The following is a 15,025-nucleotide window of genomic DNA, read 5'->3' as shown; positions in this document are numbered from 1 at the left end:
GTTTGCCCGTAACTGCTGTCGTGTGTAGTAGCGCTTCCTCGCCTTCTCACTTCGCCTGTCCCACTCCCGCCCTCCCCCCAATTATATATATATATATATATATATATATATATATATATATATATATATATATATGGGTACCGCGAGCGAAGAGCGGCAGAGCGTTCATTCACCAATTTCGCGATTACTTGGGTTCTACCAATACCACCTGGAAGAAGAAAACGTCGAAGCACTACCTGATGTCTGCGACCCTACGTCATCGAATGGAGCCGATCCAATTAACGCACCTCGCCTTGGCCGTCAGGCTTGTGAAACGTCCAATAGTGCACGCAGTAGCTTTCGTGCGTAAGATGAGCCAATTCGCTTGTTGGATCAAATTGTCTACAATTTCTCGTGCTCTCCAAAATCGCGTCACTGCCCGTCTGCCCATATGATTTGAAAAAGGTCCGCATCTTATTATTGGCGTTACATTACCATCGACATGCCTAAGAAGTGTTGTTTTAACAAGAATCGGGAAAAACACGACGGAAAATGCTAGGTGCGTGCGTTCAGCTTTGCTTAGGATAATCGTCTGTACTGTAAGTGGATACGCTGTATATACAAGATCTCATTCCTTCTCAGCACTACAGGGCGAGTATTGTCAAATCCTTTTTAATTAGGCTTCACCCAAACGGTCTTAAAAATTGTTCGTAGACTATTTAATCGCTACGAAACAATGACTTCTAGCGAAAGTATTATCCCGTATCGGAGCAGACATATGTTACTTCCATTCAGGTAACATCCGTTACACGCGAACACACGGTACCAGAGTGAGAATGAAGGTTACTTAATGTCGGAGCATATTTGGACCAAATACAGAACATAAATGTCTCGCAAAGGCATCAGCAGTGTTCGAGACATGGGCATTTTCATCATCACTACATACGTCTTGAGCTCTCTTTTTTCAACAGTGAGAGCACACGTTGTTCCAGAAATATCTTGATTTACCTCTGTTGCTGGCTTCAGCATGTTCAATGTGGATGAATTTATTCACCAATTGCAAAGGTAATCAAAGCGCCTAAATACAAGCTTCTACATATCTAGGCTTTATATGCCTCGCTTTTCTGTGTGCGCGGTCTTTCAAATTTATTGTCGTTTATAGTACTTTACAAAACAAGTGAATAATTTTGAGCCGTTTTGTCGGTACAAATATGCGCAAGCCAACTTTGATGGCCTTCGTAAACCAATTAGACCAACATTAGTTGTCACATCTACGAACGACCAGTGCTAGTTTGGAAGATATTGGTACAAGCCGAGGGAAAAGTTTCCTTTGCGCTTTGTGTTCTTATCAGAACGGATAATGCGTTTGTGAGCTACCAGAGTTAAAGGAAAACTTAAGCAGGGGCGAAACTTGTGATAATAATAATAATAATAATAATAATAATAATAATAATAATAATAATAATAATAATAATAATAATAATAATAATAATAATAATAATAATAATAATAATAATAATAATAATAATAATAACATGGGTAATCATGTTCTCGTGCTTCTACTTCATCTTCGCAACCATTACCTCGTCAGAAGTTGCCGTCCGCAAGTCCCTCTTAGGTATGAGCGATTCGAACATATTTCTCTGTATGCATGAGAGTATGTGTTCGTATCTTGCGGGTATCCCCCAAGCAATCCTTAAAAAGGGAAGGCTGAATCCTGGCCCCTTTAGAAGGACTACGTTTCGAGCACAGCGGCATGCAATTCCAGAGAGCCCTGTGCTTCCGTGGATGCGATTACATTGCAGGATATGACAGCTGAGCACACGAACATAACCACTTGTCTGCTCTGGCCACCATGTAACAAAGCAGCCTTGTCGAGATCACGTCGTAGCTTTTGAACGGTATAGCCATAAAAAAAAAAAAAATCAGAACGACAGTGAGAAATAGAGTGCCATGGTTCATTCAATTTCGCCTATTACCATCGCCCACAAATACCACGCTCAAGGAATCAACATAGCAACATATTTCGATCGCAAAAAACTGTATTTTAAATACATGTGACAACACTAATTTCGCACAAATACACTGAAAGAAATGTAAAAAGTTACGAAAAAGAAGTGCACCCACTACCGGCAAGCAGCGCCACAGTTTCGTTGCACTATCGTCGCGGGATAGCGACACGGCGACTAGCTCGCAGCGGTTGCCGAGGACGTCCTCGCCAAACCCTGCGCAATGTGGCCATCGGGTGAACGCAGGGCAGCCGGCACTGCTCTACCGTACGTCTGGTGTGGCCATCGTGCCAGCCATACGAATGCACTTTGAAGTCGCTGGTCACGTGGTCAGGAGAGAACGCACGGTCAGCGACTCAGCTTGGATACGCGCAGCTGATGTGGCAGTAAGGCCGCCTGCAGAGCTTGTGGCTGTTGTGTCGCTGCAGCTGCGACGAGGTGCAGCCGAGCAGACGGCAGCCACACGTGGGCGATGGACCCTGCTGTCGGGATTGTCGTGCTGCCGTCTGCTCCGTTCGGGCCGAACCTGATGGAAGAAGGAAAACGATGCCAATTGTTTGTGACTCAGCCACGAGGAGAGTCAATGTCCTCTTAGCAAACGAAAAATTTTAAAATTTGTTACAGCAAGTGAACGTATACTCTATCCAGGAAAAGAACATTTTGATGGTTTGAGCTCGTGTGAAGCTGCTAATGATGTGTTCTGCGCAATTAACCGAATAGACTTCAAAGTAGCTACGATACTTTCAATCTCTTCAGAACATTTCTGTTTTACACATCTAGGAAAGAAGGTTTGTCTATATGAAGGAGGTCTGCCAAAGGAATCGTTATCTGCTGAAGAATCTTTAGAGAGCGTGCCTGTAGAAGAAGAGACAGGGCTTGTAATACACAACAGCAGCGTACGAAAACATAGACGAGGTCGTATACTATTCGAATTACTTCAACCACTCCCTCACCTAACCCTTAACGGTGAAATAAAACACAATGTCTAATGCTTTCTGCGATATGTATAGCGTATTAGCAATGGAAGAGAAATAGGCGTTGAAGAGCTTTTCGGACATGGAAACTCAATTGTCGGAAGCGCGCAAGATGGAGGAAGGCTCATGAAAGAGAAAATTGTCATCGACCTGAAATTCCGAATTTTTTCAGAATTAAAAAAAATTGGTAGCTAAATTAAATTTCGCTTTCTGATAGCTAGTTTTCACTGTTCATTTTAAGTTTAACTAAAGTATGACGCTTTAAAGGAGACCCTTTAGCATTTTTCTGAAACAAAACTTCTCAGCTTATGAAAAGTTCGTCCTGGTCCGGAGAGATCGACCTCGTGACTAACGCCTTTCATTGGCGGTCTTTCTACCGTCTGAGTTAAAAGAGTAAGTTAGCAGATGGAAGCAGGAAGGTGAATTAATCGACATGTATAAGCGCGCTGATAGAAAACATCGGAAATCAGTTCTACAGAAGCGCGCAAGGTGGAGGAAGGTTCAGCAAAAGGAAAATTGTCATCCACCCGAATCCACGTGTTTCGGTTTGTCGCTTGATCAGTCTTCAGGCTGCGTGTACTTAAGCTGGCCCCCTCGTTATCTCAGATGGTTGAAAGACCACACCGGAAAGGCGTTGGTACTGGTTTTGATCCGCGAACCTGGATGAATTTTTCTTAATCGCGTAGCTTTCTTATATAGGCAGCTCATCTGGACACGTAACAGCTAGCGCCCCAAACGGCCGCTGGGCGAAGCTTGTGCGTTTTCTTTAGAACGAGCAGGTTTTTCATCAATACCTGAAGGCACAGGGCGAATATTGCAAAAGGCAGGTGACAGAGACGTTCTATAAAACAAGCCAAACGAGAGAAATGCAGCGATTAGGCTGTCTGAAGCAGGAATTTCGTTCTCACAGGCGTTAAAGATCCAGCTTTGGAAGCCTATGGAAATGACGAAACACTTGCCTCGATTTTTTAGGCAAAAACAGTCACTAATAAAACTAAGGCACCTGTCGATATAGAGGGTACATCATCATCATCATCATCATCATCATCATCATCACCACCATAATAATCATAATCAGCAGCATCATCAGCCTTTTTATGTCCACTGCAGGACGAATGCCTCTCCCTGCGATCTCCAACTACCCCTGTCCTGCGCCAAGCGATTCCAATTAGCGCCCGCGAATTTCCTAATTTCATCGCTCGACCTAGTCTTCTGTCGTCCTCGACTGCGTTTGTCTTTTCTTAGTACCTGTTCTGAAACCCTAATGGTAAAACGGTTATCTAAACTTCGCATTACATGACCTGCCCAGCTCCATTCCTTACTCTTGATGTCAATTAGAATATCGTAAATACCCGTTTGCTCTCCGATCCAAACCGCTCTCTTTCTGTCTCTTGACGTTATGCCTAGCAATCTTCGTTCCATCGCTCTTTGCGCGGTCCTCAACTTGTCCTCAAGTTTCTTTGTCAGCTTGGGAATCTCTGCCCCATAAGTCAGCACTGGTAAAATGCACTGATTGTACACCTTCCTTGTCAATGTAGTATAAGTTCTATGTAGTCCGAAAAGATCTTTTGATTGATGCCTGGCTCAACTCTCCGCACTCATCGTAGCGCTGTTCTCGAAAGCGATTCTGGAAACACAGTCGTACAATCTCCCATGGCACCTTCTTAATCCAAAGCTTATTGTTGCACCGTCGGAAGCAGAGGCCCAGTGGTTTAATCGCACGCTCCTATCGCTGCATGTGAAGCGGGTAGGTCTTTACTTCCACGGTATTTATTTTTTTTTCAGACAGACACGACTTAGTTCTACAGTCTCGCACCAGAGCATGGAAACAAAAACTCAAACCTCACTTCTATTATTTTTTTTACAGTGTTGCTGTTGAAATATTGTTTAATATATTGCTTTGGAAAAGTCGTAGCAATCTGTTGCATATTTAATAATTATTCGCGTTCATTGTAAGAGTGTGTTCCTTCGACAACATACCTAGGTACATACATGCGTCTTTGTGCTACGTATGTAAAAACATAAAGACAAAGAAAAGCTACTTTGCCATTTCATGCCCGCAATGCACCTAAAACGCGGAATTTTGCCCCGCCACTGAGAGCAAGCAACATACGTTGCTCGAACGCCGCTTATACAGGCCTCTATAATTGCTTCAGAGAAGTGAAATAGCAAACGGGGGCCCAATAAAGTAAATCTATTCCAATGTGTTTTTATTCCAATCTCTTGACGTCATATTTACGTAACCGTCGACACAAGCATAGTTCGGTGACCCGTGGTGTTGTTTACAGAGGTCAATGGAAAGCTCTCGTAGTTATAGGACGTCACATTGGTTTGCTTCTGGAGGGAATAGCATAGCCAACCATGGCACATTTTTCTTGTCTAATTAGCGGACTAGTGCAGAGGAGTACATAGAAGTGGAGAGTGTTTCAGTGGGGCCGAACTACCGCCGTGAAAGTATAGAACCGGACGTGGTGGCAGAGCCGGCGTCGGCGATTGATCCGCTTCGTTTTGCTTAGCTTTCGCTTTGTGGTAGAAGAATGTGGGAACATGCTATGGGAGGGTAAAAATGCCGCTTAAACGAACCCTAAGGATAATAAAGGTGGTAGAGCAATGTCGCGTACCCGTGGAAAAAGCATGCGGATCACAGGGTCGCCAACAAGACGGAATTTCTTCGTAATTAACATGCGTAAACGCAAACTAATGAGTGCACTAGAAAACTCGTATTGCCAAGTTTGGACTGAACTCTTTAATTTCATTCTGCATTCACAGATACAGGAGGAAATGAATTTTCTCGGCAATCCCTTTTCCGTACAATTTTAGTCACGCACGTGGGTGCCGAATTGGCTCGAAAGCATCATCTGCCACTCAAGACATATTATACACATGTAAATCAATTCTCCACTGCAGGTCCGAGCATCCAGTGCCGAAACAATCGGCGGGGAGCCATCATTTATTCATTTCGCAACCGGTGAGTCTCCAGCTATTTCGAAAAAAATTTAATTTTGTTACGTCACTTTGCAGTGGCGAATTTTTGTGGTTTTGTGACATTTCGGGACCAGCAGACGAAGTGGGCACATTCCAAACACATTTGACTAATAGCGGACGGCTGATGGTGAAAAAGGCGCAGAATCCGAAATGGGTATTTTTCGTTTGTTCGGTCTAATCAATCATAATACGTCATATGGGTTGAAGAGTCTTCCTGACATATCACGTGACAGACAATCGAAGTGGGGGTGGCCCGAAAAAATTTCGAGCAATCGTCGAGGCCTGATTGCAGAAATGGAATATAATTATTTGGAATATTTTCACGATATTGCGCCCCGTGATCTTTGGGTAGGTCAGGACCAACTGAAGCGAAGACAAGCAAAATGTAAGAAATAACAAATTTGTGCTAGGCATTCCTTTCACAAAAGGATTCATCCGACTTCACTGCCTCTTAGACGAACGATACATTATTTTACCTTAACGACTTACTAATTTGCCATTTCATTTGAAGAACAACCGCATCAAAACTTCGGACTGTAAAAATACCCTTGTTTAGACAAGCGCGGTTAAAACCATTGTTCGTTCAAAATAGTATATTTGAAATACAATTAGGCCTGTTTGTATCAAGAAAACTAAGCCTTTTCCACAGCGAAACCGACAAGAACGCCTCTTACTCGCTGTAATGGCGCAGACCTCAAATCACTGAGACCGCACTCGCTTGACTCTTTGGCAAAATCTCAGAGTTTAGGCATCACCCGGGCACAATTGAAATATCGCTGGCCGTGGTTTGGGATTGGCGGCTACTTGTGGGATCTAATACAAAAAAAAAAAAGAAACGTGGAATTTACCAGGTAATCTTTGCCAACACTGCTATGATAGCCTGGTGCTAGCCATTTAAAATCAAAGTAACCAAGTTGAAACTTCTTTGCGGCAGGGCTTTAAACGGGACATACAGTGTCATTTCGTTTTGAATACTTGAGTTTCGAAGCGCCCTCGACGCTTCGGGGGGCGCAGAGTATGAGTCAGGGCTCACTTTTCCATCGGCATCCAGATGTATATATCTGCACGAGGGACTGGTCACTCAGCTGAGATTCTGGATTTTCTCAAGACTAATGACGGGGCAAATCAGTTGCGCAATATATGCCTCGTATAAGAGAACCTAATCACTTTGTGACGCGTTCTCCTGCGTGGCGCGTTTTCTTCCACTTTCTAATGTCTTCAGTGCAGCCACATTATACGCTGTGCATGTGGCTGTTGACATCGGGAACCGGATGTCAGCCAAGGCACATCGCCTAGGCTGAGAAACATGCTTGCGGTTCCTTCATCGCTTCGTTCTACAGTCGGGTGGCTAACAACTTTGCTATTCTTTCGCTCCTTTGAGGACACAGTGACAGTGACTCGTAGCCTCCACAGGGCGATACTATCTTTGTAAGACCATCCTTGACCACCACATGGTCTAGCTACTGGTCTCACGGAAGACTACAGATTTCGAGGCAAAAGCGGACCGACAACGCGCTGCAACACTTTCTCCATCGCTTCATTCTTAAGTTGGCCTGCTTGTTTCTTTCTTTTCCAAATATTTACATATCAGTTGTATGCTTACGGTATTTCTAAAATAAAATAATTTATGGGGGTTTACGTGCCAAAACAACGACCTGATTATAAGGCGCGCCCTAGTGGAGCACTCCGGAAGTTTGGACCGCGAGGGTTTCTTTAATGTGCACCTAATCTAAGTACACGGGTGTTTTCCCATTTCGCCCCCGTCGAAATTCGTCCGCCGTGACAGGGATTCGATCCTGCTTCCTCATGCTTAGCAGCCCATCACCGTAGCCACTAAGCAATTACGGCGAGTGTGTCGTACTTCTATTTCTCATCCTGCACGTCATAGATAAAAGCAAGCCTTTTATCTATAACACGTAATTTCGTACGAACTTTCACGCATCTATTACCCCTGTTATATTGTGCCTTTTTCATGGTAGATGTATATGGGTCAGGTGTCCATAGAGAAGCCACACATGAATTCACGAAAGGTTAGCAATGGTGCTGTCCGCTTTATGACTCAATACATGCAGCCTTTACAAATATATCGTCTATATATCGTTTAAGTTGTAGACTTGGCGCAGCTTTTTTTTCTTGTATCTTTTTTTTCTAAGATATCAAGTTTGATGTGATTGAAAGAAAAGGCTGATTATGCGAACGAGAAATTTGCTCTTCACATTCCGTATATTTATACATTATCTTTCTATCTCCTAACAGCTTTGACTGTAAGGCCAAATTGCCCAGAACAGGGTACTAACGAACAGGCTACGTGCCCCTCTACAAGCTCCCACATCGGTATTTGAGGAAACTGCTACAATCCCTTCGCTGAACGTATATTTCACGTTGAGAGATTACGCTACATGATTACCTCAAACAGACCTAGGCAGTAGTCCATCGTGACACCTTGACTTACACGAGCATATATGTGACCTACAATCACGGCGTCTCTTACGAGATAAGATGGCGTAAATGGGATACTAATAAAAGAGGCCGCACATTGACTGCGGTGTTTTAGCTGGACTGGTGTTTGGCCTACCTCGCGTGTAGCCTCCAAATGCAGCTGCTCGGTCCAGCCACGCCGTACGTGTCGCCGTTGCTCTCAGCCTTGAAGGCGTTCAGCATCGTCGACGCGCACGGCAGCGTGTCACGTGGGTGGATGCGTAGCCTGCAGCCGAAGACGTCGAGGCGGTACTCGGCAGAAGGCACGTGGTCGCATTCGACGAACCGGCCACTCATGGTCGCGGCCGCCTCCGCTCCAAGCATACTCGGATGTTGCGCACTGCGTTGACAACACATGACGACTCTGAACACTGACGTTGAACTGCACATTCGTCAAGCAAGGCTCCGAGGAACGCTGCAGCTCGTCTCACGAAACGTGTGCTGATTTATACTAAGTAACCAGCGCCTTCCGAATCAAAACACTAACGATGTGATCACCCATCCGGTTAGCAAGAAACATTGTGCTGAATACGCACAGTAATGTTAGTTATGAAAATCCAACTGCCATGTTTTAAGATACACCATAATTTATTATAACTCATCCTAACCATACCGAAAAGGTTTTATGGATTGCAAAAACGTTATTCTGTGAGTTCCAGGAATTGGTCTTTTCCCTTGTGTTTAAAACTTGTTTTTAAGGCACGATCGAAAAGTGCTCAAGGAGCGGTACTCAAGGTTAGCGTTCTTTTATTCGACTTGATTTATTCAGGCACGCCTTCATTCCAACCAAAAAGAAAACGAACAATAAAGAAATCGAGCACTTTTGTTGTGTTCAATTTTGGCATTCTCTTCATAAACGGGCAAAAACCTCAACTTCATACTTTTATTCCCCGCTTTTCTCTATGTGACTTAGTGTGGTGTCGGGAAAGCTACCCTTTGGGATAAAAAAATGTCTCAATGCGCGTTTCTTAGTTATTTAATTGCCGTTTTGATTCTTACGCAATTTTTATGGTAGCAGACGGCGGCATTGTATATAAACAGGAGGTCCAATTTAGCACGCACCCAAAAATGTTGTTGCATATGTTGTTCTCGTGGCTATTATTATTATTATTACTATTATTATTATTATTATTATTATTATTATTATTATTATTATTATTATTATTATTATTATTATTATTATTATTATTATTATTCTATGCAACCGTGCTAATTTCTTGGCCCATAGGCTGGAACCCTTCCTGAAACAATTCTATCCAAACAAGTGATGTCATCTAGCTGTGAGGAGAGTTGAAATCAGCTTGGAAAGCAACCCTACGAAGGAACGAATGGATAAATAATAATGATAGACGATATATTCACGCGTAGGTGATAAGAAACTCCCAATTTGCGGAGGGGTTCTCTTTGGCACATATCGTGTTCTTCGTTCCTTCTCCAGTCTTTTTGTAGAAGAATAGCAATAATTGCCCTTTCCGCAGGCTTTATCTTCCTTCTCCCAGACAAGTGCCGATGCGAGACATTGCCGAATTCGCACAAATCCATTCGATGCCCTGGATCGTAACTCCTTGCTTGGCCTTGGGACGTGAGGATTAAGCGATGAAATTGGCTATATTTACGGCATATAGTGGAATATGACGGACTGAGTGAGCCCACATGTTCATTTGAAGCGTAAACGCGTGTACAAAAATATTTCAAATGCGTTCGTAAAAATTTTGCACAAAGTTAACGAATTCTTAACTCTGCAGCAAAAAGATTTCTCCATTTTTTTGTATGCCGTTCCTGTTATCACGGTTACCTGAAACGGATAAATCTGCCCTGGGAATTTATAGCTTATCTTAAGTTGTTCCAGTATTTACTATTCGTTTGCATTAGTCCAACCCACAAATTAGCGTTGTTTTACAGAGCGGTTTCTAAAATATAATCTTTATCCACTTTATTTTATCAGCGTTTACATAAGCTTACCTAACTGCGATATCGTTCTTTTTTTTTTCGTTGTAATTGCTATTGTTGAACTTAACATGGACTACTTAATTTAAGAATCGTCCTCAGAGAGTCCGGAGATTCTAACGTGTTTCATTAAAATGCAACAAAAATGAAATTCCCGATATATTGCATGCAAAGCAACAAATACTCTCCGTTCCAATGAATTTCGATTGGATCTCCTCACTTTCGAAATGAAGGATTCCAGCAGAGACAATAGCGTAGACACCTCGAATTATATAAAGCAATGTAACTTGAAGCAGCTACGCATCGTCGTGAATTTCGCGATGCATATGGCGTTTTACCAGCGGCAATGCATCGAGGATAAAATGAAATTCTGCGGTTTTACGCGCCATAATTCCGATCTGATTATAAGGCACGGCGTAGTGCAAGAAACTGCAGATATACAGATTAATTCTACAGTCTACAGATTAATTTCAACCACCTGGAGATTTTTACAGAGCACCCAATGCACAGTACATGGGCGTTTTCGCATTTCGCCCCCACTGAAATTCGGCTGCCGCGTCCGGGATTTGATTCGACTACCTCGTGCTTAAAGCACAACACCAAAGTCAATAAGCAACCAATGCTGGTGAAAACGCAGACGATAGAACGCACGCCAACGTTACGGCTAATCAGCAACAGACGTGTCAAAGCAGCAACATTGGTGGAAGTTGCATACTCTTCCTCCGAAATTGACCACGATCAACGCATAGTTGCAGATGCTGAATAACCGCACATAGATGTGTCGGCTAATCGTGCGAGAGACTAATTTAAAGGGACATATAATGAATTCGCTTAATAATCATTTGGGCATTTAAACATTGCGCAAGTGTGCAATGTGTGCGGCATCCGACGCATTTGATTTCTTTAAATATCGTAAATGTTCTAATATTAAGCGTACTGTTATGAAAGTGAATTCATTCCAACCATACAAAAACCGTCTGTTAGCTTAACGTGTTACAACGTGTACAATCTCGCCCATCGATCGTGTTATTGCGCAATACAAGCTGAATAATGCGCTACATAGCCAATTGCTATATCAGAGGTATTACTAATTTGTGCTACTGTGTACTCCTCAACAAGTTACACGCCGTCTTTTTTTTTTTTTTTTTTTGCGAGGCAAAACAATCCGTCCATTGGATTTTGACAACACTATAGAAAGAAAATAAAATTTGTCCACTGTGGATGTTCGCAGTGGTCCTGATATATGAATTAGAAAATACCGAATTATTCGTTACCTGTATATTAGAAGGCGAACGGTGACCCTCGAGGCTACCACCATCTGGTGCCAGGCTCTTTGCACGGTCCATGGTAGTTGCATGGTGTCACACTGAGCCACGGTGTCCTTGACGCCCATATCAACGAGCGGGTACCACTCGGTCCTCGGGAACAGCCTGCTGTAATGTCCTGTGAGGCTGCCGCAATTGCGTTCGTCGACCTTGGACCACGGCTTGAGCACAAGGTCCCGATTGTCTGGGAGGACGTCCTGGATGGCCAAGTTGCCGAACACGTAAGACACGTCATCCTTGGCCGCATCTGGAAGTGCGGCGAGTGCAAACGAGGAAGGCGTCTTGCGGGATGGCGTCTCTTCCGAGATGGTTGACAGGGAGCCTTGGAGGATACGGTGGATTTCCATGCCGCCAGGTGCACCGATCCCCATGACAGGTAGTAGGACGATGCCGTTCCTTTCTGCGATCGTTCCAAGCGCGTCCGCCACGATGAGCTGCGTGTTCGAAAGCGGGAGAGAGATTCTCCTTTGCGCGTGGGCCTCGCGTGCCAGCGCGCGAGGGCGTGGCCTCCGTGTCGTTCTTCTTTTTCCTCTCTTCCATTTCAGAACGTTGCTTAGCGAGTCATGGCGTTTTGCTGATACATTCTATTTTGGCCCACTTGCGACCTCTAGCCATGAGTGAAATTAGCTGAAATAAGAGTTTATAAAACCACCACCACCACCATCATCATCAGCGTCATCATCATCGTCAATATCATCATCATCAACAACAACCTGGTTACGCCCACTGCAGGGCAAAGGCCTCTCCCATACTTCTCCAACAAACCCGGTGATGTACTAATTGTGGCCACGTCCTCCCTACAAACTTCTTAATCTCATCCGCCCACCTAACCTTCTGCCGCCCCCTGCTACGCTTCCCTTCCCTTGGAATCCAGTACGTAACCCTTAACGACCATCGGTTATCTTCCCGCCTCATTACATGTCCTGCCCATGCCCATTTCTTTTTCTTGATTTGAACTAAGATGTCATTAACTCGCGTTTGTTCCCTCACCCAATCTGCTCTTTTCTTATCCCTTAACGTTACACCCATCATTCTTCTTTCCATAGCTCGTTGCGTCGTCCTATATTTAAGTAGAACCCTTTTCGTAAGCCTCCTGGTTTCTGCCCCGTACGTGAGTTCTGGTAATAGACAGCTGTTATAAACTTTTCTCTTGAGGGATAATGGCAACCTTCTGTTCATGATCTTAGAATGCCTGCCAAACGCACCCCAGCCCATTCTTATTCTTCTGATTATTTCAGTCTCATGGTCCGGATCCGCAGTCACTACCTGTCCTAACTAGATGTATTCCCTTACCACTTCCAGTGCCTAGCTACCTATTGCAAATTGCTGTTCTCTTCCGAGACTGTTAAACATTATAAAACCATTTATAAAACCGGCAGTCAGTAAAAAAAAAGGGGGGGAGGGGGTCGACACAACGCATGTTGACTATTGGGATTTCCGTATTGAAAGGCATGTCAAACGCTGAAATACTTTTATGAGACAACCGCTGTTTAGATTTGGGCAATACTTGTTGTATTTATTAGATAAAGTTTCAGGCTATCTAGTTCGGGAAGCACAATATCAAATTATGGCTGTGCATATTTCTAAACATGATTGATGAGAACGGGTGTGTCCAAAAAATATACACACGCAAATTTTACACATCTATTTATTTATTTATTTATTTGCGTACCTACTTCGCCCATTGCGAATTACAGTAGGGAGGACAGAGAATCAATATAAACTAAGAGAATGCACACTCTTAAAAGGTTAAACACTTCAGACCATGGGTACAATACCAATCATACATGCTACATTCTGAGGGATCGCATGAGACAGCACAAAGAACAAGTTTCGCCCAGGTAAGAAGATACACTCATTGTCACAGCACGCTAGCCAACATTGCAAAACATAAACATGAAAGAAGATTTCAAATGGCGAGTGCATTTTTATCTGCAAATATATGCTTGGAGAGCAGTGGGGAATGAGACATCAGAAGCAACTTCAATTAGCTCAGGAGGCAGCAGGTTCCATTCGTGTATTGTACGGGGAAAAAAAGGAGTTTTGGTATGTTGTTGTGCGCGCGCATATTTCTTTTATCTTAAGTGGTCGCGGCGCCCGGATATGTATGTTGGTGGTTGTAGATAAGTCTCTTTGTTTAGTGGTGTGCGATTGAAGACGATATCTCGAAGGAAAGAGAGGCGGGAAACAACGCGGCGTAGTGAAAGATCTTCCAAATATATGTGCCGATTTATTTCTGTGATGCTGCTTGGAAAGGAGTAAATGCAGGTTATGAAACGGGCCACACGTTTCTGTATCCCTTCTAAGCTATTCACAAGAATTTGTGTATGCGGGTCCCACACAACAGACGCGTATTCGAGAATCGGGCGAACGTTGCTTAGGTAAAGTGTTCTCTTGACATCTAGTGGCGCGTGCCTAAAGTTCCGTTTGATAAAATTAAGTACTCGCCCTGCTTTTAAAGTGATGCTTTGAATGTGACGATTCCATGTCAGATCGGCGGAAAATGTGACACCTAAGTATTTAGCTTCGCGTGTTTCTGATAAAGGGGAGCCGTTCAAGTAATACTGTGTACGGATTGGTTGCCGCTTGCGGGTGAAACAAATATGCTTACATTTTGAGATGTTGAGGGACGTAAGCCACCTGTCACACCATGAAGAAATCTTATTTAGGTCTGTCTGTAATGCTACGCGGTCGGAACCATTATTAATTTCTCTGTAAAGGACGCAATCGTCTGCGTACAGCCGGATTTTCGAGGTGATTCCTGTGCCAATGTCATTTATATTTATAAGAAATAAAAGAGGACCTAAGACGGAACCCTGCGGAACGCCAGAAGATACGCATGCATATTCTGATTCTGTGCCATTAAGTACCACTCTTTGTAAACGACCTGTCAAGTAGTTCTTGAGCCAATAAAGTATTTTTTCTGGTAAACCAAGAAGTGAAAGCTTATGAAGTAAGAAAACATGGGACACTTTGTCAAACGCTTTCTGGAAATCTAATAGTATGCAGTCTGTTTGTAAACCTTTGTCAAATGATGTGAATATGTCATGGGTAAATTCCGCTAACTGAGTTACGCATGAGTGACCAGCAGTAAACCCGTGTTGGTAACGAACAAAGAAACTGTTGTTTTGAAGGTGGGAAAAGATGTTCGTGTAAATTATGTGCACCAGGGTTTTGCAACACACAGATGTTAAGGATATAGGTCTATAGTTTATGACATTGTCACGGGGCCCGCTTTTATGAATCGGAGCAATGTCGCCCATAATTCTACAGCAAGAACAGACAACGCGCTTCTATCAAGTGCATTTCTTAGAGCGTATAAAGCGGG

At 43.5% G+C, this 15,025-nt stretch overlaps 1 protein-coding gene across 1 annotated transcript; it reads right to left on the bottom strand.

Annotated features, from left to right (window-relative positions):
• Nucleotides 1-1,362: 1,362 nt before the first annotated feature.
• Nucleotides 1,363-12,223, bottom strand: LOC129380232 (uncharacterized). Its single transcript, XM_055063433.2, has 3 exons — nucleotides 11,647-12,223; nucleotides 8,523-8,765; nucleotides 1,363-2,514 (listed from the first exon to the last, which is right to left on the bottom strand). Exons 1-3 carry the CDS (start codon nucleotides 12,066-12,068, stop codon nucleotides 2,337-2,339), a joined length of 843 nt encoding a protein of 280 aa, XP_054919408.1. The 5' UTR covers nucleotides 12,069-12,223; the 3' UTR covers nucleotides 1,363-2,336.
• Nucleotides 12,224-15,025: the final 2,802 nt, after the last annotated feature.

This window comes from Dermacentor andersoni, chromosome 1 (genome assembly GCF_023375885.2).
Source record: "Dermacentor andersoni chromosome 1, qqDerAnde1_hic_scaffold, whole genome shotgun sequence".
NCBI classification, from domain to species: domain Eukaryota; kingdom Metazoa; phylum Arthropoda; class Arachnida; order Ixodida; family Ixodidae; genus Dermacentor; species Dermacentor andersoni.
This window is presented reverse-complemented; position numbering and strand designations above follow the sequence as displayed.

Bases quoted from the DNA above. Each gene is read 5' to 3' on its own strand.
- LOC129380232 (XM_055063433.2), bottom strand. From the start codon at position 12,068: ATGGGGATCGGTGCACCTGGCGGCATGGAAATCCACCGTATCCTCCAA. The intron at 8,766-11,646 runs GTAACGAATAAT...TTGTCAACGCAG, and splicing joins GTTCGCCTTCTAATATACAG to TGCGCAACATCCGAGTATGC. The intron at 2,515-8,522 runs GTAGGCCAAACA...TTCTTCCATCAG, and splicing joins ATTTGGAGGCTACACGCGAG to GTTCGGCCCGAACGGAGCAG.